This window comes from Sus scrofa, chromosome 8, assembly GCF_000003025.6.
Source record: "Sus scrofa isolate TJ Tabasco breed Duroc chromosome 8, Sscrofa11.1, whole genome shotgun sequence".
Lineage (NCBI taxonomy): Eukaryota > Metazoa > Chordata > Mammalia > Artiodactyla > Suidae > Sus > Sus scrofa.
In genome coordinates this window covers 38,743,670-38,770,940 of record NC_010450.4, presented here as the reverse complement: position 1 = coordinate 38,770,940, position 27,271 = coordinate 38,743,670, and the positions used below count along the sequence as shown (strand labels likewise).

At 37.4% G+C, this 27,271-nt stretch overlaps 2 protein-coding genes across 13 annotated transcripts in view; one reads left to right on the top strand and one right to left on the bottom strand.

Annotated features, from left to right (window-relative positions):
• On the bottom strand, positions 1,686 to 25,526 carry OCIAD1 (OCIA domain containing 1). 12 transcript variants are annotated; one of them, XR_002346628.1, is made up of 9 exons: positions 25,286 to 25,485; positions 23,649 to 23,711; positions 23,116 to 23,196; positions 17,956 to 18,009; positions 11,780 to 11,827; positions 9,790 to 10,048; positions 8,792 to 8,967; positions 5,033 to 5,185; positions 1,686 to 2,427 (listed from the first exon to the last, which is right to left on the bottom strand). XR_002346628.1 is itself a non-coding variant. In XM_021101189.1 (9 exons), the coding sequence occupies exons 2-9, from the start codon at positions 23,704 to 23,706 to the stop codon at positions 2,390 to 2,392; spliced, it is 744 nt and encodes a 247-aa protein (XP_020956848.1). In that variant the 5' UTR covers positions 23,707 to 23,711; positions 25,504 to 25,525; the 3' UTR covers positions 1,686 to 2,389. The 12 variants fall into 12 exon arrangements, 11 of the variants coding, with proteins under 11 accessions (XP_020956848.1, XP_020956851.1, XP_020956852.1 ...); XM_021101189.1 differs by lacking the exon at positions 25,286 to 25,485 and adding an exon at positions 25,504 to 25,525 and having other exon boundaries at positions 9,790 to 9,925; XM_021101192.1 differs by having other exon boundaries at positions 9,790 to 9,925; positions 25,286 to 25,512.
• The window catches only part of FRYL (FRY like transcription coactivator), a 350,059-nt gene continuing 347,890 nt past the window's right edge, over positions 25,103 to 27,271 (top strand). Inside the window, exon 1 of the mRNA XM_021101186.1 lies at positions 25,103 to 25,232. The gene's annotated coding sequence lies outside the window, so the exon portion shown is untranslated. The remainder of the gene's footprint in view (positions 25,233 to 27,271) is intronic.

Here is a 27,271-nt window from a genome sequence, read left to right as displayed (position 1 = left end):
GTGCTGCCAGTATCCATCTGCCTCTTGTTTCCCAAACCAATGTCACATGTTTCAGGTTTTTGTTACAGCAGCTGCCCAGTTTCTGTATTGGAGTTTGATAGAAAAGCAGAATTGCTCTGAATGGTAGAGTAAGAGGTTTATTATGGGGCTCTAACTCTATAACTACTACCAGGCATGTTCTTATGATCATAGAGACCTAGGTGGGAACACACAGGTCTATTTAGGCCTAAATTTAGAACTAGCACACCTCATTTCTGCCTCACATTCTGCCTCATATAGTCTGGCCCAAGGTCAAGAGATGGTTCCATGTACCCACTCACAGTGGGAAGGAAATGCACAATCACATGACAAAAAGCCTGCATACAAGGAGAGATAAGAGTGGGTTCCTTACTACAATCTGCTTCTGAATTCTAAAGGGGCATTGTTTGTTTTGTGTCTTACGTATCTTTCAGTTCATTTACCTCTTTGACAGCAGGGACTATCTTATGTATGAATGTGTTTGTTTCTTCTATCGTATTGCCTTCCGTATTATAGGTACTGAAAAATATCTGTGGAATCAGTGAATGAAGCCATTTTGGGGCTTCCAAGTCATAAGGTCTGTGGGGACAGCCCTGACTTTCAAAATCTCATTCAGGGAGATCCTTTTTTGCTATTTCTTTCCCTACCATCATTAACTTTTCTCTCTCAGGTCCCTCTTGTTTTATCACTTTCCCATTCCCGGCCCTCTTTCTTGCCCCACCCACATCTAGAGATGAATCTCTTTAATAATCCAAACTTTTTTTTTTTGCTTTTCAGGTCTGCACCCTCGGGCAATTCCCAGGCTAAGGGTCAAATTGGAGCTACAGCTGCCAGCCCATGCCAAAGCCACAACAATGCGGGATCCTTAAGCCACTGAGCAAGGCCAGGGATCAAAGCTACATCCTCATGGATCCTAGTCGGGTTTGTTAACCACTGAGCCAGGAATGGAATTCCCCAAACTACTATTTGAGGTTTGTATTTTATAATAAATCCTTCAAGACCATCCTTCCGCTAACAAAGATTTGGACGCCTACCATGAACGCTGTACATTATAAAACCACAACCTGAGAGCAGAAATGTAGGGGAAAGGTGACATACCAACACCTGAGATCTACCTATTTTAACAGTTACCATCCTTCTGCTGGTCTGAATAGTGTAACATCCTGGCTGAACTGTATAGGGTCAGACTCCCCTGCCCAACATGCAGGAGTTAATGATGAAAGACCGGAGGATTAAGGAAGGGGGACTTCTCCCCCTCACACTTTTCCTTGGATTATAAAAACGCAGCCCATTAAGTTATCAGGGCAGCCCTTTCTTGCCTGCCCACCTGCATCTCACAAGTGTTGTGTACTGACACACTCTTTCCTTACCTGTCACTCTGCCTCTTGCTGAATCCTTTCTTTGCCAAGACATAGACAAAACCTATGTTTTATGAGTCTGGAAAGGCATTCTGCAGTTTCAAAAATCACTCTCTTGAATCTTTCCTGATGCATAAAAAACCAACAGTGATTGTTACTTCCCACAAAGTCTGGGAAGAAGCTGCAGCAGTAGCTAATCAAACACTAGGTTTGTGGTAGAAATAAACACAAATAAGTGTAATTTAGATGAGACCACAATTTCATTTTCCATTCACCCGAACCAGAAACAAATATTAGGTCACTAGTGGGTAAAGTTTACCAAATTTTTATTCCCCTGGAATATGCAAATTTTTCAAACAATGCTTTTTTAAGACATTGAGCTATTCATTATATGTTGGATTATTTACATCAGTTACATTCATCATATTATTAAATGGTCAGATGACTTTATTTCCTATCCCTCCAAAACACTACTCAGTTATAATTGTACTTAAATGGACTGCAAACAAGAAAACCAGAAAATCAATAAAGATGCATGTACCTTTATATTTTATTTACCACAGACATTAAGAGAATACAGCAAACACCAGAGAAAGGCTTTTTAATAATTTCTGATGTAAAGTTTAACGCTTGCTTCCCCCCTCCCACCCCAATTCAACATGCAGGTAGCATATTTATTTCCATATAAGGTGATTCCAGAGTATTACACTCTCTTGATAGTTTTATAACAGAGTAGCCTTGTCCTATAACTTAAAACAATTTCACTAACTGTACAATCATGGTGTTATTTCAATCATTTGTTTCCCAAAATGAATACATTCACACAATATTAACATTAAAGTCTGTATTTTCGAAACATTATTTTTTAATAAGCCAAACCACAAAACCCCAGGTTCTAGGTTTAAATGTGTTTATGAAGACTGCTGCTGAGCTCAAAGCATGCAGATGTTCATGATCACCCAGATGAAGCTGGATATTCAAACTCCTTCCGTAGGTCCAAATGATGCAATTTTTCACTCATCCCAAGTATCTCCATATTTGTTTACTTTGACTAGGAAAAAAAGTACAAATAATTGATGACTCCAAATTGGAATAAGTAAAAGGCTCTATTTTATGTTTGCTATTATGATTTATGTTTATAAACTTATGTTTCTCTCTCATTTGATTAAATGTACATGAGAGGCAAAGTATAAAAAGGGGCTGGCTCGACTTCTGTGAACTGGAGGCTGGACATAAATACTAATGCGCTGTAATCAAGACCTTTACATAAACATTTGATCTGCATGACAACCCTATAAAGTTAACACAAACCCCATTCTAAGGAAAACAGATTAGTAACTTGCCCAAGGTACAAGCCTCATAAAACACACAGAATTTGAACACAAGTCTATTTACGCCCAAAGCCTGGGTGCCTTTACAGTTTTACCACACTACTTAAGTAAGCGTAGTATACATTATAGTACATACAAAAAAGTTGCCAGCAAATGAAAACAAAACAAAACAAAACAAAAAAACCCAAAAAACAGTAATAATAAAAACATTTGAATTTTTTCACAAAAAATACAGTAATAGAAATGATCAAGTCTTCAGATTGTAATTTAATCTTCTCTCCCATGAACTGTAATAGCAGTACAAGAAGGAAATGCTTTCCAATATTCTTGCATTTTCTATGAAATTATATTTTGAAATATGCTTTGTCTTTTCTACTCTTTACTTTTTAACCTCTCCTATACAGCCTTCATCTGTGAGTTACAATTATTCAGAAGACCCATGTATTCATAACAACATAAAGAAGCAGTTATCAAAGTAGTACTAGGGATCACTTGCCCAAGACTCTCTCACTGAGTCTCTAAGTCAAAACTACTTTGTTACTATACCAGGATATTATATACCCTTTCCCTTCATATTTTGCCTTTTCCTCTTGCTTAATATGTTTAAAATTTTGCCATTTAATTTCTAATTAGATAAATACCAATAAATATAATCCACATAAACTAAAGCTGAAAACTTTAAGTGACACTTCAATACAGTGAATGTATACTGTATTGTCAAATTTCTGTCTAGATTCTAGAACATTCTAGAAAAAATCAAACTGTTTCTTTTTATTTAAAGTATATAAAAGCACACACATACAGAATCAGCTTTCTTTTACAAAGAAAAAAATTCTTTCACATTACTGTGTCACATAAGAGAACTTAAGACTGTTCACAACCAAACCACAAAATGTCCAAATCCAGCAATGCCACACCTCTACCGTATTTCCGTTTCTTAACCTATATTACTATTACTATAGAGGGCCCAGGCAAAACACACCATTTCTGACATATCCAATCATGGTATTACGCCATGCAGAAGTACAGTTGAAAAGATTACAAAAATGAAGAACTACTACTGTCTGCCCTCATGGAGCTTACAATCTAAAACTGCAAATTAATTAGCAAAACGAAGTACTAGTAAGTTTTTACATATTACAGCGTGATAACCACTGAATGCATAAGGTTTACGTTAAATTTTTTATGACGAACATTAAAAAGTATTGTTGATTACAAATCTATTTTAAAGCTAGATTTTTTTACATCAATATGAAAGATCACTGCTATAAAACAGAATTCTAAATGAAACAGCCATTAACAAATAGAAATAATAAAAGAATGATCGTAATAGAAACACTAAAGATTTTTTTATGTATTTTTGTATTTTCTGTGGCATACCGACACTCTCAAGTTGGGACCAAGAACCTATTCCTTCCTTTGATTTTTAAAATAGTAAATAGAAAACCTGGAAACAATGATACATCCTCTAAAATTCCTCAGTTTTAAAATTAAGACGTAATAAAATTCTATACTGAAACAGCTCAAACCTCAATTCAAAATAGCCTCTCCTATTAGAGATAAACTTCTGTGTCAGAAAATTTACTTTGGGTAAAGCTGTTCCAAAAAGACTTAAAAGAAACCATGATTTTAAAATCTATTATTAGTTATAGAGTAAAAGTACTCTTAAAAAAAAAAAAGGTCAAGCGTTCCCACTGTGGCACAGTGGGTTAAGGATCCAATCCAGCATTACTGCAGCTTCGCAGATGCAGCTCGGATTTGATCCCTGCCCTGGAACTTCCATATGCTGCAGGTCAAACAAAGAAGAAAAGATCAAACTCCTTTTTTGGCAATGCCCTAAAAGCTGGTTTGTAAGGCATATAACTCTATCTCAATTTCAGAGGAATTAAAGAAAATCATTTTATAATCATGATTTTATGGTTCTGCTGAAAGTGGCATTACACACCAATTATCAACCCTAGGTCACCAGATCTGGTTTTATGTAATAGATGCATCGTTTAAAAAATGGTATCAACTCCCAAGGTAGCATCTTCTCATAAGGGAAAACAGTCAAATGTTAGTATTCTACACTGTAATAAAACTAGTCTTACTGTCTTAAGTTATACTACTATTTGGACTTCATTATTTTCTAATGCAAAATGGCCTTTGGAACACTTTAAAAAGGAAGAACTGATAATAGTTTTAAGTAGTTATTCTTTTTTAAAAAATGTTATCTTGGTTAATTGCTTGAGGCATTAAATCACATGTTAGTACAGTTAAAGTTTTTAACTAATGCTACAGTTTCCAAGCCTAAAGAGTAAAGTGATTCAGACTAGACTATCATACCTTCTTTTTTTGGCATTCTTTCCTGCATAGGCCTGACTGAGGGGTCAGTCTTATGTGTTAAAGTAACTTCATATGACTCTCTGTTCTTATTCCTTAATTCCTCATATGTAACATTTTTTCTTTTAGGACTTTCTTCAATGTTGGGATCAGGTCCTAAAAGAACAAACAGTTAATAAATGATGATAAAAGAATAAATCCAAAAGCAACTAAATTTTATAATGCTCCTTACTTACAAAAAAAAAAAAAAAAGAATAAAGTAAAATGAAAGATCAAATTATTATCAGCATTTTAAATGTACTGTATTTTCCCCCAAGATAATTATAAAACTAAAATCTACTTTCTCTTATACTTTCAAGCTTTTGTTTCTAAAATTTAAAATCGACATAAAAAAAGTCTTACACTGACCCATGGCCAGAAGAATGAATATAATCGATACTAGCACAATTCACTCATTAAAATGCTAGTGTTTTAAACTGGAAAATTATTCATACAGTTTTATAAATGAAGAGAAATATATTTTACCAGTGACAAGTGAACAAAACTTGACATAGTGCAGATTTTATTTAGCATTATTTCCATAGTTAAATGTTCCTTTATCAGAGTCTACATATACAAACAACTGCAGCTATTAAATTTAAGCAAAATTCACCTAAACAAATTAAGCAAAAAATACCTAAAAAGTAGCAAGTGAAAAGTATAAAACACAGCTTTTACTCAATTTAAGCATCATTTCCAGTAGGTCTAATGGAAGCAATACTGATGCAGAAGGAAGTGGCAACTTTTGCCCTGGGGAACCAGCATTTATTCCCCCAAGAAAATCAAAGTATGAATATGTATTATCAAAGGGTCAAACACTAATATAAAAATAAGAAAATGGTTATACTTAGTACTGGTTGACAGGACCAAATACTGAACATAGTTTATTAAACATACAGTCAGCAAGAAAGGCCATATAAACATTTTTAAAGCAATTAACTAATGCTAACATAACATTCAGTGAACTACTTAACTTATACAGTTTTACAAACCACTCCAAAAGTAATATTTTTCAGAGGTTTCTAATGAGACATAGAAATCAGGCATATTTTAATAATATAACTATATTAATTAAAATAATTTTTTAAAAAAATTTTACATTACTGTTTTGGAACTCAATGGTAAGGTCCCAGTGAACAATCACAATTTTCAAAGTAACGTAACTATACACTGAATGTTTTCAACTACAATCTTTTATGTTGCTACAAAGTATACCTGCAGTGATACAAAGCACAAAGGATTTACATTTCTACTTGGTTCTACTGTCATATACCACGGTTGAAAACCAAGTATTTCTTGCTAAAAAGAATACAAAGAAAGATACTATAACTTTACATTGGGTTAAAAAGCACTCTGCATTCCATTAGCAATAAGCAATTATTGAATGATAGCTCTTAAATTCTGAAGTAGACAGTGTACATACTACATTAGCAGTTAGGAACTCCAGGTTCTCATTCCCACTCTGTTGACATTTAATGAATGTCCTTGGGCAAATCACTAAGCTTCTCTGACTCTTGGTTTTCTCAACTGTGAAATATAGAAGTTTGAACTAAATGATCTATCACTGAAGTTCCTTCCAGGTCTAATATTTGTTCTTACTGAAAATAAAAACAGTCATTGTTCTAAAATTCTGTGACGAGTAATGAAAACCTGAATCAGACAGAAAATTAAGAATTATTTCCACTTATAAAAGCCAAATGAAAATTTCTGCATTGTGTAGAGAGCATCATTTACTGTAAAGAGCTGGAAGGAACAGGAAAATGTAAAAGAGCTGGATTTAAATCTAACTGTAATAAATGATCTATATTAAGTCTCATAACAAATATAACAACTCTCCATTCCTGATAAGAGAAAGCAGAGGACAAATGGGACTTAAAAGGAGAGATGTCCTACTAAAAGCGGACTGCAGCTGGGGCAAATCAAAGGAGGCCACTCTGGGCCCATGTGGGGAGCAAAGAGTGGCAATCTTGACTTGGGGAGGGGTTAGGACACCAGAGCATGGCTGGCTGGCTGGCTGTGGTGGAGGCCTTGAAATTTATTAAAATTTGGGCCTTACTGTAGTCTGTAGGCAGATACCAAACTGTAGTCTGTTTTTATCTGGCAAAGAAATCATGTAACATGGAGTGAAATTTTCTAATGCAAATGCAAAGAAAGATGCAAGACATTGCAAAGGAAGAGTTAGTGCATGGCTAGAAGAGAAGCAGAATGGATTTGAACTTCAGAGACTGGGAAAATGGGAGATTCAGTGAAGGACAAGGACAGATGACTTCAGAGATAAATAATGACTTTAACCATTCTCTCCTAATCTGCTGCCTACCTCCTTCCCTCTTTTTTTTCCCCCCTTTTTAGAGCCACACTAGCAGTATGTGGAGGTTCCCAGGGTAGGGGTCGAATCAGAGCTACAGCTGCAGGTCTTCACCACAGCCACAGCAATGCCAGATCCAAGCTGCATCTTTGACCTACACCACAGCTCATGGCAATGCCGGAACTTTAACTCACTGAGTGAGGCCAGGGATGGAACATGCAACCTAATGGTTCCTAGTCGGATTCGTTTCTGTTGCGCCACAATGAAAACTCTAAACCTGAGCTTTTTAAAAAGCATTTTGGATTTTAGGATTTTAGACAGGGAATTACAAACTTGTTCTTTCTGTTTCTAACTCATCTTTCACTGAAAATTAAACAGAAGGAAGGGAGGAAGGGAGGGAGGGAAGAAGCAACTAGCTAACACATGTTAAGGTCTGTTACTTTCCAGGCATTACCTCTGATTATTTCATCTCATTCCAAAAGTTCTTTAACGGAGTTACTAATATCTCCATTCAAGAGATCAAGAAACTGAAGGGGCCACAAATTACATTTACTTGGAAGTTCCCATCATGGCTCATAGGAAATGAATCTGACTAGTATTCAAGAGGACACAGGTTTGATCTCTGGCTTCACTGGGTTAAGGATCCCGAGTTGCCATGAGCTGTGATGTAGGTCGCAGACTCAGCTTGGATCTGGCGTGGCTGTGGTGTAGGCCAGCAGCTACAGCTCCAACTGGACCCCTAGCCTAGGAACCTCCATATGCTGTAGGTGTGCCCCTAAAATGATTTTAAAAAATTACATTTACTTGCCTAAAGTCACACAGCTAGCAAATGTCAATTATGATTCAAATCCAGGCCTTAATCCAAAATTGATGTTTCACTTACATTACACGATCTTCAAAGCTACTATTTAGACAAACTTCACAAAGCACTTTCACATGGATTTTCTCACTTGACAACAGTTCTATAAGGCAGGTAATTATTATTTTTCTCACATTACAAAGAAATAAAGATGGTATTTAAGACTATCCTAACAAATGTGACCTTTTTAAAGCCTCCCTAAGGACCATTTATCATTTCTTCTTTGTTATTTCACTAAACTTGGTTATTTTCAATTAATGTGACATATTAATTATTCTTATATTTCTAAATCTTCTAGCCAACTGAAAGCTTCTCAGAGAGAAGAACCAGGTCTCATCCACCTTTACTTCCATACCTAGCAGAAATACCAGACACCTACTGGACCTCAAAAAATGCTGAAAGAAGGAAGAATGAATTCAAATGAACAAATGAACAACATGCTGAATTTAGGCTGATGGTGGAACGTACAAGTGATATCCAGCAGAAAAGGTCATCAAATAAAGTTTATACATACGTTGGACCATAAAATGCTGAAATTCATTTCAAGAGAAGTTTCTACCTTGGGCAATATGGTCAGTAATACCAGTGGGAGCAGATTCGTTCATAGAAGCACTGAATGGAATCGGCTCATAATGAGGAAGCATCTCTTTTTCTATGTTGTCTGCTGCTGGGGATGTCGCAAAAGATGAATGACCACTCACGTTTGAGTCATATCTTGACTTTTGAGAATAGTGCCTATAAAAGAAAATCATATAAGAAACATGGGTTATTGCCTGTATCTTATTTTAAAAAGTGTTAAGAAATGAAAACTATCTTATTTTCTAAAGGAATCTTGTAATTTTAACGGTTATTTAAAAGAGTAAAATGAAGTCTGTTTCTTTCTACCACAAAAACATTTAAAATATGTTCTGAGCCACTGAGACAACTTAAAAACCGTCACTCTCAACAAAGAGAGAAAATGTGTATCTAATTTTCTAATTAATAGGCTTCAGAGATCATTTTAATATCTTTAAATTTACTTCCACAGTTAGCAGTCCATATAAAGACTATTTTGCTAAAGGAGAGATATAGGTAATACTCTCGTGGAGTTTATATTGCCTGTCTGTTATGACAGGACAATTTACCTACCAAATCTACTTAATTACCTTGGTATTTATCTACCTATCAAAAGAGATTCATTTATCTATACTTACACAATTTCCCTACAATTTTAAACAACGGAAGGATTAAAAAGTTGAAATCTGTTAAAAGATGGGATTGATAATATTTGGGAATTTTTTTAAAAATCCAAAGCATAGAAACCATACGTGTTTGCTAAATTAAAATCTCTCATTCTGGGACATGCACTCCCAATAGCATGCAACTTTATGTTTAAAACAAAAGTAAACAAATCTTGTTCTACTTTTAAAAAACAAAATTAGCATTAGTTTGCATAAAAATGGCAAGTTTCCAATGGGCCTTCAGTAAGGCATGTTTCATGCTCTGAATTATGGTGATATCTAATTATGAATTTTTAGCTAAAATGAAAAACCTTTAATAAAGATCTGAATGGCCTACCCAGTTGGTGAAGATCGTCGTGCCTGTCCTGATCGTAAAGCTTCTCCAAGAGGGGAATTCTCAAGATTCTTAAACTTCTCTTGGCAAGTTTTCACATAAGAAAGCTTTCCAGCAAAGTATCCCATGATGCAAGCAACTTATTTGTAAAAATAAACAAAAAGTGTAAAACGCAATGTGCCTCTTTCAACAAAAATCTTTTCTAAAAGAACATTTTAAAAAATGTGGTTCTAAATGTCTTTGGTGTGGAAAAACAGATTTCCTGAAATAATGGTAAAAGTAACACATTAAATCACATTCAGAGGTCACAAAGATTTGGTGCATATAAATTCATTTTTACAAAATTAAATCAGCTAAAATAAAGCTGCTATAATTCTACTTTACTAATTACTTCATTAATATAAGTAGGAAAGATGTGGTAACAGTATAATGGAATGAGGAATCAAAACAACACAGTTCTAGGAGTTCCCGTCATGGCCCAGTGGTTAATGAATCTGACTAGGAACCATGAGGTTTCAGGTTCAATCCCTGGCCTCACTCAGTGGGTTAAGGATCCTGTGTTGCTGCGAGCTGTGATGCAGGTCGCAGATGTAGCTCGGATCTGGCATTGCTCTGGCTCTGGCGGAAGCCGGCAGCAATAACTCCGATTAGATCCTGTGGCTGTGGTGTACACCAGCAGCTGTAGCTCTGACAGAACCTCTAGCCTGGGAACCTCCATATGCCGTGGGTATGGCCCCAGAAAAGACAAAAAGACAAAAAAGACCAAAAAACAAAAAAAACCCCACACTTCTAGACTAGTCACAGGAATCCTACCATTTGCAAGCTAATTTCAAAAGATTGTTTTTTAAATCAGGTGAAACAATCCCTTAAAATAATGAATTATGAATGCCACCTAAATGTGGCTATAGTTGCATCTTGTATCTGCTTCTGATACAAAAAAAAAGAGAGGTTATTACCCTGAAAAGACTCTTAAAAAGCCTCAGGTACTGTTTCTCAGGGCAATTTAGTATCTTTTCTATTAACCACAAGAATCTATGCTTATAAATGTAAATAAGTTATATAAATGAAAGAGATTTTTTAAAAATTAGGCTTAATTTTTTTTTTTTTTTTTTAGGGCTGTATCACCTGCAGCCTATGAAGGTGCACAGGCTAGAAGTCCAATCGGAGCTACAGCTGATGGCCTACACCACAGCCACAGCAACACCAGATCCGAGCTGCATCCTTGACCTATACCACAGCTCATGGCAACAACAGATCCTTAACCCACTGAGCAAGGCCAGGGAGTGAACCTGAGTCCTCATGGATACTAGTCGGGTCTGTTAACCACTGAGCATGACGGGAACTCCAAAACTAATCTTAATTATAAAATATATTTTACTTTGACTACTCAGACGGCTGGATAATTTTCTTTCCTCATAGACAGATCAGGAGAACTTATGTTCAAATAGTCCCTAACTTTACAAAAATATTTAGAATAGTTCCATTACATTATAAAAAGAGGAAAAAATGCCTCTTTCAAGTAACTCATGATTTTACTTTATTGTATTTGGCCATGGCATGCAGAGACTTGATGTGGGATCTCAGTTCACACCAGGGATTAAACCTGGGCCACAGTGATGAAAGCACCAAATCCTAACCACTAGGCAACCAGAGAACTCCCAACTCATGATATTTAATACTAACAATAAAATGCCCAAGTAGTCTTTATTTTTATTTTTTTCTCCATACTTGAAGCATATTGGAAGCTCTCAGGCCAGGGATCGAATCCGGGCCACATCTGTGACCTATGCCACAGCTGTGGCAATGCCGAATCCTAATAAGCCCACTGCACCACAGCAGGAACTCCCCAAGTAGTCCATTTAATGAAAAGTTTAAAGTGATTTGTCAAAGCAAATAACCAAATAACTATCATTAGTAAGACAAAACATTTGATAAAAGCTAGTTATTTTACTTATGTAAAAAAACTAAAAGAACTAGTATTGTTCATACTTACATATAAGTTTAGGTATAGAACCATATCTGGGATGACTTGAAAGGATTCCTAGAGATAAAACAGTAAATATTCCTGAGTAACACCTTTACATTTACATAATTAAGATTTTTTTTAATTAAAAGAATAACCTTAATACCAAGTTTATGCTAAGAGTATATCAAAAAAAGGCACAGAAATTATAGTAAAAAATGCAAAGAAACTGCTTCTGCTAGTCATTATCTGATCTTTTCCAATGTGAGATGAAAGCAGTGATAAGTTTCGCAATGCAGTATAAAGTAAGATTTATCTCTCAGCAGCTTTGAGCAACCCAAAGATATAAAGAACAGTCAGTACAGACTATCTCTAAATATTTCCTGATACTAGCTCTTTTTATAACACCAAAGAAGTCTAAAGCTATTTAAAAGGGAGTTCAACATCAAGAGAAATATAAAGAAATCAAGACTACTCTATTAGAATAAGTGAATTTACCAAGATCACTTGATAAAAGGTTAATAAACAAAAACAAAAATTCACATTTCTATATACCAGGAACAAACAAAAAAAATCCACCATTTTTTAAAAGATACTGTTATAGCACCAAAAAAACATCAAAGAGCCAGGAATTAATTTAATGAACTATATGAAGGATCTTGAAAACTATAAAATTTACTGAGGGAAATGAAAGCTAAGTAAATGGAGAAACACACCATGTTTATAAACTGAAAGATTAAATATTGAAAAAATGTCAATTCTCCATAAACTCATCCATAAATTCAAAGCAATCCCAATTAAAACAAAGCTTTCCCCTAAATTGAAAAGCTTATCCTAAAATTCATGTGGAAACACAGATGGTCAAGAAAAACCAAGGTGATATGAAGAACAATCTAACTGAAGAACTGACTGCCACCAAATACCAAGATCTATAATAAAGCTATTGTAATTAAGACAGTGTAAGTATAAGAACAGATAATTGATCAAAATCAGAAGGAAGTCCAGAAACAGACCCACACATACAGTTATTTGATTTATGACAGAGGCAACACTGCAGTGAACAAAGAATAGTCTTCAAGATAGAGTGCTGGGTCAACCTCATATCCGAGTGTGGGGAAAAATACCTTGATCCTACTTCATACACTATTCAAAAACAATTCCAGATGACTTGAATATTCATGTATGAAAGATAAAACTCATAGAAGAAAGCATAAGAGATTCTTCATGTCTTTGTAATAGACAAAGATCTTCAAAAGACCACAAAAAGCCCTTATCATAAGGACAGATCTGATGAATTCGACTCTTATTAGGATCCACAGCTAAGCAAAGCCATAGCTGTAGGAAAAAAATAATTGCAATACATCTAACAAAACATTTAGGAAAAGAAGGCAATCCAATGGAAATATGGATAACAGACTTTGACAGATAGTTTACAAAAGTGAATATATTCAAAAGGGGGATAAACAAAAAAGGTCTTCAATTTCATTAGCCATCAGGGAGATGCAAATTAAAACCACAATGCAATCACTATCACTGCTCATTCACCACAATGGCTAAGATTCCGAAAACACCAAAAATGGCAAGTGTTGGTGATAATGTGACACAAAGAGAACTCTATTAAAAAACTGGTAGGAATGTAAATTGGTCTAAACAGTTTGGGAAGTTTGGCAGTATCTACTAAAACTATGGCTCAGCAAAGGTCTACCAAGAGGTAGCATATTTATTGCAGAACTATCTGTAACATCAAAACTGGAAACTACACAATAATCATTCTACAACACCATGACATAGTCACACAGCAGAGAACAATATGTAATGATGATATATAATTTAACTACATACAACAATGTGGATGAATTCAGTGATGTGCTGGTAAACCAGCTTTCCAAATAAAAAGCCCTGATTTGTAATGCTAGTTGATTTCTACAGTGTAAATACTCGCACCATGACCAGTTTCAAGTTACCAATGGTTTAAATATTGGCTTGCCAAGTTCCTGAAATTTTAACAATAAGCTCTCCTGAGCTGGTACAAGCCAGTTCCAGCATACAACTGGATGGATCTTACAATGTTCAAAGAAGGAACACAAAAGATTGTATCATGTATATATAACTGTATGATTTAATTTTTCTATAAAATATAAAACCAAACAACTGATTGATGCTGTGAGCCTCAGTTCCTTCATTTATACAACTGAGATAATGAAGAAAGGGAGGATGATAACAATATGTACATTTTTATAGAAAAAGTTGTTCCTTTATTCTGTCACCAAATAGAATAGTTACAACATATGGGCACTACATGCTAAGAGGTAGGAATGTAACAGTAAACAAGACACTTCTTTACCCTCAGTTTTACAGTCTAGGGAGTGAAAGAAGACAAACAGAATAATACAGTGTGATAGTTTTGCTCTTCACCTACTCAAACACAGGCATAATCTGAGAGACATTGCAGCTACAGCTCTAAGCCACCAGAATAAAGCAAATATTGCAATAAAGCAAATGACATGAATTTTTTTGGTTTCCCAGGGCATATAAAATTTGTTCATACTATATTGTAGCCTATTAAATGTGCAATTGTATTATGTCTAAAAAACAATGTACATACCTTAATTAAAAAACACTTTCTTGCTTAAAAATGCTAACCATCAACTGAGCCTTCAGTAAGCTGTAATCTTTTTGCAACAGTAACATCAAAGATCCCCGATCACTATAACAAATATAATGAAAAAGTTTAAACAAACGAAAACAAAAAACCCCCGTGAAGTGCAATAAAATGAGGCATGCCAGTCTTTGAGTGTCTATGCTCTCTGTCAGGTGCCAGAGACAGCCCATATTCTAAAGGCAAGGAGCAAATACACTTGTTAGAGCTAATGTAATTACTCTTGGCAACAAATGGTTCATGGATTTCATTCCAAGTGCAGATGGAGGGAGACAGTTTAAGAGCTAGACTATAGAATGGACATGTGTTGGACAAAGCAGGTAAGGGAGAGAAGTGAAAAATAATACCTTAGATTCCTAGATCGAGAGTGATACCATTCAGACAGAGGGAAAATGGAGGAACTGATTTTTTGGAGAAACGAATTCAGTTTGGGATTGAACTTGAGCTCAAAAGGAGAAGGCTACAGGAGGGCCATCGTGTGGAGAGATGCAAAATATAGTTCTGGTGCAGTTACCTAGGCTAGAGATAATCGTGAGGATTTAGTGCAACAAATGCCCACATTATTGCTGGATGGCATACAGACTAAAAACTCAAAGTAAAACTCTGAAGAACAACACAAGCGGAGGAAGAAAACCCACATAAGAATGTTAAGTACCAAGAAGTCATGAGTTTTCATCTTTTAGTATGACATCCTAAACACAGTGTATAGTACATATCAGACACCCAAAAACAAGTATGAAAAGATGGAGAAGTTGCCTGAGACAGGAGAAAAACCAGAAGAATGTCCTACAATGACAGCCAAGGAAAGAGACTGTTTAAAGAAGGACTGGTTAAAGTTGTTTAACAGTCAAGAACAAAAACCGTCCACCAAATTTAAGCAACAAAGAGGTTGTGCTATAACAGTTTTAGTATATTTCAGAATATACACATAATCGATGACATAGACTGCAGTGCAGTAAACAAAATAAAAAGTGAAGTGCTCATTCATGAAGTCTGGCTTCAAATGCAAAACAGCCGGAAGCAGATGCAAAGGAATATAACAAAAGATTTTTATTTTTTATGTTCTCAAGTTAGAAAGATCCAAGCATGTTTATGTTTTGACTGAAATAAGATGAGAGGGAGCAGCTAAGACAATAAAAGCATACACGAATGTTAGGCACTTTGATTAAATGTAAAATGCCTTGGATTCTGAATTCCTCTTCTAAAGCCTCTCCCATTTTTTTGACATTGGCCAGGGACTGACTTGAAGCCACACCACATCCTTAACCTGCTGAGCCACCAGTGAACCTCCTGAGATTGACATTTATTTATTTATTTATTTATTTATTTATTTATTTATTTATTTGTCTTTTAGGGCTGCACCGGCAGCACATGGAGGTTCCCATGCTAGGGGTCGAATTGAAGCTATAGCCATACGCCTATGCCAGAGCCACACAACCACAGTTCACGGGAACACCAGATCCTTCACCCACTGAACAAGGCCAGGGATTGAACCCGAGTCCTCATGGATGCTAGTCGGGTTCATTAACCACTGAGCCACCACGGGAACTCCAAGATTGACTTTTAAATTAGACTACCCCACTCCTGAAAAATAAGACCTCAATTCAATCTCCACAATAATAAAAGCCCTTAATTCTGGGAAATAGGTATATGAGTGACATATCACTTAAATTTTTTCCTGTATTTTTCACTCAAAGTATCAAAGCCCCAACAGTAAAACAACTCTGACAAAAGTAGGAAGATGACATGTGACATGCTCAATAGAAAATATTATTCCATGGTGAGGGGAGGAGATGGACTGGGGTTTGGGTTGGCATATATGTACGCTGAGGCCTATGGAATGATGGCCAATGGGGACCTGCCGTATAGCACAGGGCACTCTGCCCAACGCTCCACGATAAATCTATGTGGGAAAGAATCTGAAAGAGAATAGATGTGTGTATATATATGTATCACTGAATCACCTTGTTGTACAACAGAAATGACAGCAACATCGTACATCAACTAAACTTTAAAGAGAAAATATTATTCCACATAGCAGGTTAAATCATTTTCTTCAACGGCTTATCCTTTCTAAAGAACGGATTACTACATTCCACTGAAAGGCTCCAGGGTCAGTTATTACGAAGAATTACAGAGAAAGACGTTGAACACTGTTGTTCCTCATGGCATGACTTTTGGAATTGAAGTTACAGAGGCATAATTTACCACTAAGGTCAAGATACTCTCAGTAGGATTCACTCTAACTATGTGACAACAGTCCTATTAGGAGGTACGTGCAACTAGAAGAAGTGAATTTGTCTGCTTCAGTTATAATTAGCTATGTGTAGGAGCAAGGCATTCCCAAGCCAAGCAAAAAAAAAAATTAAAAAAAATAAAAATAAAAAAAAAAAAACAAAAAAGAAACAAAAACCCCAGCACTGGTGTGATTTTTATTGTTGAAGATATGAGGTTAAAGTGAGTAGGTGCAGTCTAACCCTCCCAATCTGAACCGCTTCTGCCTTAACTTCAAGCTGTCAGAGACTCCTACTGTACCCAAGCCCCAAAGCTCTTTGTAACCTTTTCAAAATTCCATTTCTCCTGGTTCTACCTTAGCTGTAAGTTTTTCACTCCTCCTTGCATGATTTTGCCACTCTAGCCATGTCAGTCTCCTGACCATCCCTCCCAAGAGTCATGCTTATAGCCAAGTTCCTCTCTCCTGAAATATTTCTGAGATATTCTTCCTTCTCTTTTTTTTTTTTTTTTGGCTGTGCCCACCACAGGTGGAAATTTCCAGGCCAGGGATCAAACCCATGCCACAGCAGTGACCTGTACCACAGTAGTGACAATACTGGATCCTTAATCCACTGTGCAACTCTGGGAGCTCTTGATCTTTTTTTTTTTTTTTTTTTTTTTGCTTTTTAGGGCCAAGCCTGAGGCATACAGAAGTTCCCAGGCTAAGGGTTGAATCAGAGCTGCAACTGCCCATCTAAAACACAGCCACAACCACAGGGGCTCCGAGCCATGTCTGCTAGCTATATCACAGCTCATGGCAATGCCAGATCCATGACCCACTGATCAAGGCCAGAGATTGAACCCACATCCTCATGGATACTAGTCAGATGCATTTCCGATGTACCATGATGGAAACTCCAGGAACAGTCCTGATCTTTAAATGGGTACATAAGAATCACCTGGAACTCTAACTCAAAGACTCTGATTCAGTAGGTCTGGGATGGGGCCCATGAATTTGCTCCTAGGTGACAGTGATGTAGACAGTCTACCTAGACCCGTAGACCAGGTTTTTCTCTCTGCTTTCCTGTAAACCGCCACTAGCTTTCTTGCTCTTGCAATGTTAATGTTGCTACAGTGCAGGAGTGCATCAAATTCTCAAGTGTTACTTCGAGTCAGTGGTCCTTGAAAATAAAACTCTTTTGATGTTGTATAAAGTTATCAGTAATAATGTTTAATATGACACATTACCATATGTCCTTCATCTAAAGATCAGTAACACAAAAAAAAAATGATAACAGAAGTGCTAAACAAATTCAAAGTTTAAAATATTTACCTTTACTAATCAATCCTTGAGTAATCAACATACTTGTTGCAGCCAAAGGTACAGCTATAGGGGGAAAAAGAACTTGTCAACATCAACAAAAGGAAAAGACTTCGCCTAAGTTCGTTAAGATAGATTCATGTATATCAGTAAAACCGTTAGGCAGTATGTTGCAAAATTAAACTTCAAAAGAGATTTTTTTTTTTCCATTTTGAAAAGCTGTACTGTATACACTCAGGGAAATATAACAAGCTTGTTATTTATTTTCGGTCTTTTTGTCTTTTTAGGGCCACACCCGCAGCATATGGAGTTTCCTAGGCTAGGGGTGGAACTGGAGCTTCAGCCTCTGGCCTAGACCACGGCCACAGCAACTCAAGACGCCAGCCACATCTGCGACCTACACCACAGCTCATGGCAAAGCCAGATCATTAACCCACTAAGTGAGGCCAGGGATCAAACCCGAAACCTCATGGTTCCTAGTCGGATTCATTTCCGCTGCGCTACAATGGTAACTCCCAAAAAGCTTTTTAAATTTAAGAAAATATGACAAATGATTAAACAATATAACTTTTAAAACACCAGATTTAGGCTCTAAAAAAGCCATCCAATATTACCACTTAAAACAACACAGTTAGGTAAAGGGGAAAAAAATCAGTGATAAGATAAACGAGAAGCTTATCACAAATAACAAGAACCACCACTGAGTAATTACTAAATTTCATGCACCATTCTAAGTACCTTAGGTACATTATCACATTTACTTTTTACCACATCCCTTTAACGTTGGTATTATTACTACTGCAATGCTTTTAAAGATAAGGAAATTGAAGCTTAGAGATAGCGAGTAATTTGCTCAAAGTCATACAGCTACTTCAGTGGCAGGTTCCATAGTCCAATGAATTCCATGTGACACAAGATCTCAAGTTTTTAAGTTCTGTATTACACTGACTGAACCAAAACACCGATGTATTACTTGCCCCAAATCATATGGTGATTGAGGCAAGAATAAGACAGCATGTATCTTAAATACAAATGCTCTTCTAAACCAGTGAATTACATAAAACTAAATGAAAATATATAATACACACATGCATACTAACCCAGAGTGAAAAATTCAAAGTTGTCATAATCTCAAAGGGGCTTGAATTCAAGAAATCAATCTTCTACACACACACACACACACACACTGTTCAACAGAATTTTCTTTGTCAATGAGTACTCTATGTTTTCCGGTTAGGTAGTGTGCAGGAAAGATTTAAAACAGCAGCTCTGAGACTGCTTTCCTTATAAAGGCCTGCTTTCAAGGGTGGTCCTTAGCTTATATCTGGGAATTTTCCTAGTAAACTGATATAAAACTTTATCTGAATAATAAGTGTCTCACTATGCCCAAACTGCTTGTATAAATGCAGTTCAAACTGAACACCTCCTTTTCTTTTGGGAGTAGGGGGTTTTGTTACTTGCTCGGCTGAGGGTGCCTACGTGACCAGACCCCGAAATTTTACCGTGGGTGCTAAGCCTTGAAAGAGATTCCCTGGGAGATAACATTTCACCTGTGTTACTACAATATGCAACTGGAGGAATTTAGCATATTCTTTGTGTGTTGACTCCACCAGGAGAGGACTTGTGCCTGGTCTCCTCCTGATTTCACCCACACTTCTTTCCCTTTGCTGATTTTCCTTTGTATTCTTTTTGCTGTAAATTATTTTAAATTGAAATAGCTACATGTGGCTGCCACATTGGACAGTGCAGTTCCAGACAAGGGTTGGGAAATACTGAACAAAGAGCCATGTGCTAAATATTTTAGGTTTTATGGGCCACAGTTTTTTTTTTTTTTTGTATTTTGTTTTTTTCTTTTTTAGGGCCACACTCATGGCATATCGAAGCTCCCAGGCTAGGGGTCGAATTGGAGCTGCAGCTGCTGGCCTATACCACAGCAACGAGGGATCCGAGCCACATTTGCAACCTATACTACAGCTCACAGCATCACCAGATGCTTAACCCACTGAGTGAGACCGGGGATCGAACCTGAGTCCTCATGATTATTAGTCAGATTTGTTTTCACCGAGCTACAATGGGAACTCTCGCCAGACAATCTTTGTCCCAACTACTCAACTGCCATTTTAAAGTCAAAGTACTGAGACAATATGTAAACAAATGAAAACAGCTGTGTTCCAATAAAACTTTATGCACTTACGGATGAAAAAATAGAGATTTCCTGTAAATTCCACGTGGAACCAAATATTTTTCTTCTTTTGATTTTTTCAACTATTGAAAAATGTAAAAAGAATGCTTAGCTCATAGCCATACAGAGAGATTTGGCTGTTGGGCTGTAGTTTGCTCAACTCTGGTCTAGACTACGCATGGGCAATTTAAGAACCAAAGTCATTAAGACACATGAATTATTAGAGGTATTTCATGATTAAAATCTCCAACTCTGGAATAGGGCATTAGCTTTGCCACCAGACACGATCTGTAGAAACCCTAAGGACTGAATACTTGCTTTATCACTTACTAAGATTTTACCTTTGCTGGAAAAATGACCTAATGTTGGTTGTTAGAATGCCTTCAAATACTATTATTTAAGGTTTTTCAAAGGATAATCCTTTTAAATTACAGCATCAATTTGTAATCATTTTTCTCCTTCAGCTTGGTTCAAGGATTGCAACATGAAGCGCTGAAGAATCATATAAGGATAAAAGGCAATGAATTAGTTGGCTATCTCTACAATGGATAGTATTTTTCCCCCATCTCCACCCCCCCCCTTTTAAGGCAAGATGGTATAATGCAGACTCCGGTTAAGGAGATTCTAGTACTAGTTCTGCCATTCACCACTATGTCTTTGCCTAAAGCTCTTAACTTCTTTTCATGCTAATAAAGAGTAACGGATTAGAACTAAGGTCTCCTTCCTACTCATGTATTCTGTCACAGAAAAAGAGCAAGGCAAAATTCAGAGACTTCAGAGATTATCTAGTCTTCAGCCTAATCATAGCAAACTGATACCAGAAAATACAAGTCATTTGCTCAAAGTAACACAGATGCTTAGTTTGTGGTAGAGCTTAGATGGAAATTCCAGTCTCCTAACTCCCATGTCAGGGGCCTTTTCCACTGTACTACATGACTCCCATTTCAGAGTCTACTAAATAAAGTTTCTTTCAGCAAATCTGTAACACTGCAGACTAAATGCTATTTTGTATTTTGACCGTGGTTCCAATCATATTCAACACAAGGCTCTCTAAAATTCCTCTTACACTAGGAAAATGTTTCTCTAAATTCCTAATTTTCAAATTGAAAATTTTGTTCCATTAATCACAATAACACTAACAGCTTAACACTTATAATAATAAATTAAATTGAATTCATCTCAACAAGTCCATGAGATAGTTAATATTTTCTCCATTTAACAGATAAGGAAACTGAGGCACAGACATATCAGGAAATTCTTCCAAGTCTCACAGCTAATGTGATGGTACTGTAAATTTGAATCCAGACAGTCAGGCCTCAGACTTTATGCTCTTCTAAGTTGCTATACCATCTCCCTAGAAAACCAGTAGCACACATGTATCAAATAGTCACACAATCTAGAAAATATGCATGAAACAAATATGAATTCACACACCTTTTCAGCAATTCCAGAGATTGAGCACTACTGTAACATATAATACACCTTAAACTCACCCTTTTATGTAGATTCTTTCATTACGTGTATTATTTGGGCACAGACACAAGTAGTTGTACACCTTCTCACCCTTCCAACCCATCCTGCACACTGCTAACTAATGCTCCTTTAAAAGTTCTACATATCACCCCTTTAGCCCAAGAACCTACTCCTTGGTATTGCGTTCATTTTCTATCCCCAACAAAAGACTCCAATCGTCCAGCCTTGAGGCTCCAGCAGAGATCAACTTATTGTAGACTCTGCCTTTGCTCACTATTGCTTTCACCTAAATGTTCCTCCACTATTCTGCATTTACTTAAAGCTCTATTAGTTGTTAGGTCTCATTTGGTTACTAAAGCCTTTTTTAGCTACATCAATTCCAACCAATTTATCTCTTTTTAAAATTTCTATTGCTATTACCCACTTAATCTTTCTCTAAGAGTTTTGTAAGTTAGCTTTGTCCCAAATACATTATAAAATTACTTTAGGACGAAGACTATGTCTCATAATATGTCTTCTAAGCACAGTATCTTACTGTACACATAAAGACCAGGCTGACCGATGAAAATGTACATCCTCTTTAATTACTTGTCACCTCCACTCTTTTTATAATTCCATCCTGCTCTTTTGTTAGAATTACCTTATCGGACTTCGGTAACCTAGGGAATCGACGACAGGGTTCTGTTCAAGAGGAAGATTATGTTTTGTATTGCTTTCAACATTATCTGTACTTTTAAAATAAAATCTTATATAAGGTCTCTTGTCAGAAATCAAGAGGTAGTAGTTTAATAACATTTCACAATGATAAAATAGAGACTAAGCAGTTTTTTTGTTTGTTTGTTTGCTTTTATGGCCGCAGCTGTAGCATATGGAAGTTCCCAGCCTAGGAGTTGAAACAGAGCTGCAGCTGCCAGCCTACACCACAGCCACAGCAACTTGGGATCCGAGCCGCGTCTGCGACCTACACTACAGCTCATGGCAACACCAGATCTTTAACCCACTGAGCGAGGCCAGGGATGGAACCCAAATCTTTCTGGATACTAATCAGATTCGTTTCAGCTAAGCTACAATGGGAACTGCCTCAGCTGTTTTTATATAATCCATGTATACTAAATAAATGTTATTACTATTACCAACAAAAATACTTCATCATCTTTCTTAATCAAACTCTTGTAGCAATAACCACACTACTGTAAAAACTCTGCCCTTTTTTTCCTATATGAAGTCATTATAATTTCAGGTACTAAAGGTCAGATTTTGCTGATTAGAAATTTTAATTTACGGATTTCCCGTTGCGGCACAGAGGAAACAAATCTGACTAGGAACCATGAGGTTGTGGGTTTGATCCCTAGCCTCGCTCAGTGGGTTAAGGATCCGGAGTTGCCTGAGCTGTGGTATGGGTTGCAGATGTAGCTCCAATTAGACCCTTAGCCTGGGAACCTCCACATGCCTTGGGTGTGGCCCTAAAAAGAAAAAAGGAAAAAAAAAAAAAAAAAGAAAAAGAAAATTTAACTTACATCTGAACCAGAAGCTTTCATCATTGCATTCTGCAAAGACTCTTCTTTCTTCCTCAGTTGGAATGTAATCAGCCCCTATGTCTTTTTACCAAAGAAAATCAGCAAACATTAAAATACCCAGGGAAAAATTGAATCTAAAAAATTACATTAGTATCTAAATATTCATTATGTTCATAATTTTATGTTCATAAATGAAATAATGAACAAGTGGCTTATAAACTTTTAACAAACTTTGACTTGGAACATAAAATCTGTGGTATTCCCTGGCTATAGTCAGGACTGGTTACAAAATGGGCTGGGTCCAGTGCAAATTAAAATTTGGGACCCTTTGTTCAAACTATTAAGAATCTATTTATTTTCAAATCATTCAGGATGTAAAGATGGCAAGAGTAGAGCATTAAACCAAGGGCGGGTGGGTGTGACCGCACAGGTCACACCCATGAAGCCAGACCAGTGGCTACAGCTATTCAAGGCAGTGAAAATGTCACTAGATAGAAAGCGCTTCTAATTATAAATACTTAAATGATAGTTACGGGGAATTGGTCTTGGAACTTCTGCATTCGGCTCTCGAAACTCAGCCCTCCCACTCATCTTTCCTGCATCAAAAACATTTACGTTAAGTATTAGAAACAACTGAGATTGGCCAAAGTTAATCAACACAAAGCACAGAAAAATTACTAGTCCACGTGGCAACAAATCAATGAATATTTACTAAACATTACCTCTGAAGTACTTGACTTAGCAAGTACCTAAATAAAAAGTCAGACTATTAAGTACTTTATTTATTCATTAACTATTTTAGAACTGACTATTCATTAGGTGCTTTAAAAAGAATAGATGCTTTTAAGTTGTAATGTCTTTTTACTCAACGATTTTTATTTTCTTTTCCATATAGCTGGTTTACAGAGTTCCATTTTCTACTGTACAGCAAGGTAACCCAGTCACACGTGCACATATACATTCCTTTTTCTCACATTATCATGCAGAATAGATGCTTTTTAGTGTTTACCAATTGATTACATCAAGTTAAGAAACAAAAATTTATCAATGTTTTAAAAAAACATATTTTCCCTCCAGAGGCTGGTTTATTTCACATGATCCTATGTTTGGATCCTCTCAGAAATATATGCCCAATGATTAGGATAATTCTCCAAAACAGAGGAAAAACCCCAAGTCATTTCTGGGCTTTCATTTTTAAAAATAAAATAATCATCAGGAAACATACAACTTCTTCCACAGAGCAGTACTCCAAAAAAAAAAAAAAAAAAAAACCTCGAAATAAGAACGACGTCACATTTTTCTCCCTGTGGTATGAAGCTAACAGCATATTCTGCATCCTGTAAACTTTCCTCCCTAGGTTTTCGATTAAAAAAAAAAATTCATAGTATTTCAAGAACACTATTTTTTTAACCGATGCCTTCGGACTTAAGCGACCAAGAGATTAAAGAGTTACGTGCGTTACAGAATGTTCAGGTAGGATCATGATTACTCCCATCTTAAAAACAATTTAAATGAAAACGGAAACGTCAGACGACCATAGCTACTGGGCCCTTCCACTTACGCAGTAAATCAAAACAGGGGGCCTACTACATGCCAATCCCTTGGCCAAGGATAAAAGAACTAAATAAAGCATGTTTTGTTTTGTTAACAAAAAAACAAAAAAACGGAAAGGGCAAATGAACTCAGGGATTGATGGAGGTTGCTTAATGAACTACTTATATTTTAAAACAACAGTAAAAGAAAAAAATGAAAACCGCTTCTTTCTCGTTAACAGGATCCTACCTACAAAGAGACTGCCAGGGCTGAAAAGGGCCCTTTAGACGCCTTCATTTTAATCCCTTTACCCCGAAGAAAAAACCTGAATTACGACCATTGACTCCGCATTCCATCCCCCACCCACTGCGTCTCCCACCCGCAACACCTACACACATCCGTCACCATGAATTTCTCCCATCCACACCCCCCGAGACACGCTCCCTCACCAGCCCTGGTCACCCGCCTGGTCACCCGCCTGGTCACCCGCACGCAGGGGCCCTAGACCAAAAGCGCGATCGGACCACCCTCGCAGACGGGAAAATGGCGGAAGGTGCAGGGGAACGGCTGGCCGCGCGGAGATGGTAAGTGGGTAGGTAGGAGGGCTGAACGGGGCTTTCTGCGTCACCTCACCCACCTCCCGACGACAGCAGCGGGTGACAGCGCGGCGAGCCCGAGCGACCAGGGGCAGAAGGCCTGGAGGGAACCCGAGCAGGGTCGGGGGTGGGGGGAGGGAGGGAGATGCGCGAGACAGCAGCAAAGTTGGGGGTGGGGAGCGGTCACCGCAGCAACCGTCCAGAAATCAACCAGATACGGGCACAAAATGACTACAACCCGGAAGCATTCGGGGCTTACGGAAGGAAATGACGTCAAGACCTTCCCTCCGAGTGTCAAGGCACGCAGCCTCGGAATAGACAGGTGCGCCTGCGTCGGTCAGCGCCGTCCTCCTCGGCTCGCCCCTCCTCCCTTTCCGGGTCCAGGCGGAGGCGCTCACGAGCTGCACTGCGGCTGCGCCAGCCGCCTCTGCGGACCCGAGCTCCGCCCACCGGCTCTCCTCAGGGCGCGGGAAGCTTGGCCTGAGGCTGTTGTGATGGGTAGTTGTGATCTTCCAGGGACCGGCTGGCAGGAACGTTTTGGAGCCCCGCATTTAGGCCGTTGTTCAATTACAAATTTTTCTTGGCTCTTTCTCTGTTTACGGTTTACATAATTCATTTCATTCTTTGAGCCTCTAGGCTAAGCAGTAGCAGGTAATTACTAAGCATGCGCACTTGGCTGGCTCTCAGACTTTTTGAGCTTTAACTTCCAATTCTAGTACCTCAGGCATAGTACAACCTTGCTGTTTCTGAGCCTCGGGTTTTTCTTTTCTGCAAAGTGAAAATAAGATTTACCTCATACGGTTGTGAGGAGTAAAGCAACACACCTTAAACGAGGCTTACATTCTCTATTAATGGAAGAGTTTGGGGGCTCATGTCTTCTGTTCGTCAGATGTCATGCTGCTGTCCTCAGCCACCATTCAGTTATTATTCGTTCTACAGATAATGCGTGCGTGATAGGAGCCAGTTACTGAAAAGTTATTGGTGATTCCACGGTGAACAATCAACCCCTACCCCTTTGATTAACTCTTGCAAACCTCTCAGATTTCTTAGCTCTTACTGAGCCCGCTGTCACTATCCTTCTATCTTTTCCACTGCCTCAAATTTATTCTCCCACAAATATTTTTTAGAGAGAGACAGGGTATAGCGATCCATCTAAAACACAAATCAACTCCCGTGATTCCTTCCTTAGAGCATTTCGATCATGCACAAACTGTGAGTGTCTTTTCATGGCTTGGCATCTGTCCCCTTGAGCCTCACTTTCTTGTTTTATTTATTTATTTTGGCCACTTCTGTGGTATGTGGAAGTTCCCGGGCCAGGGATTGAACTGGAGCTACAACAGTGATGGTAGCACAGCAGTGTCGCATTGTCATGCCAGGTCATAACCCACTGAGCTACCAGGGAACTCTTTTCTTCTGTTTTGTGTTCACTGTAAGAAACAGCCTGCAGCCCTTTGTACTCAGTTCCCTGTATGTTGTTTTTCCTAGCACAACCCTTCTGCCTGTGTTGTCAATGCTATTGATATTTCCAAATCTTGCTTTTATATTTCCTCCCATGTGAACCCTTCTCTGAAATACACCTCAGAAAATTAATTATGCCTCCTTTTTAGTACCTCTTTCTTTTGTGAGAACTTCTGTCACTACAAATGTTCTGCCACTATATTGTGATCTTTTTGCTTAGAGCTTCTTTGGGACAGAGTCTTTGGCTCATAAACCTTTATACTCCCAAATATATCCCTAAGGTCATTAACAGTAATTAACATTCATTTTGCTCTTGGAACATGATAAGCTGGTTCTGGGCTCAGGGCCTTTGTAATTGCTGCTCCTTCTTCTAGAACACTGTTCCTCCAGATGGTCACATGACTTCTTCTCTGTGGTTGCAGCTGGTGTCACCACATCAAAAGGGCCTTCCTCAGTTACCCAATTAAAATAGTTCCCCAGTCACTCACCATGTTTTCATAGCACTTATCAATCATGATCTAAAGTAATTATTTCTCCCTCTTTCTCTTTTTCCAGTTACTAAAATGAAA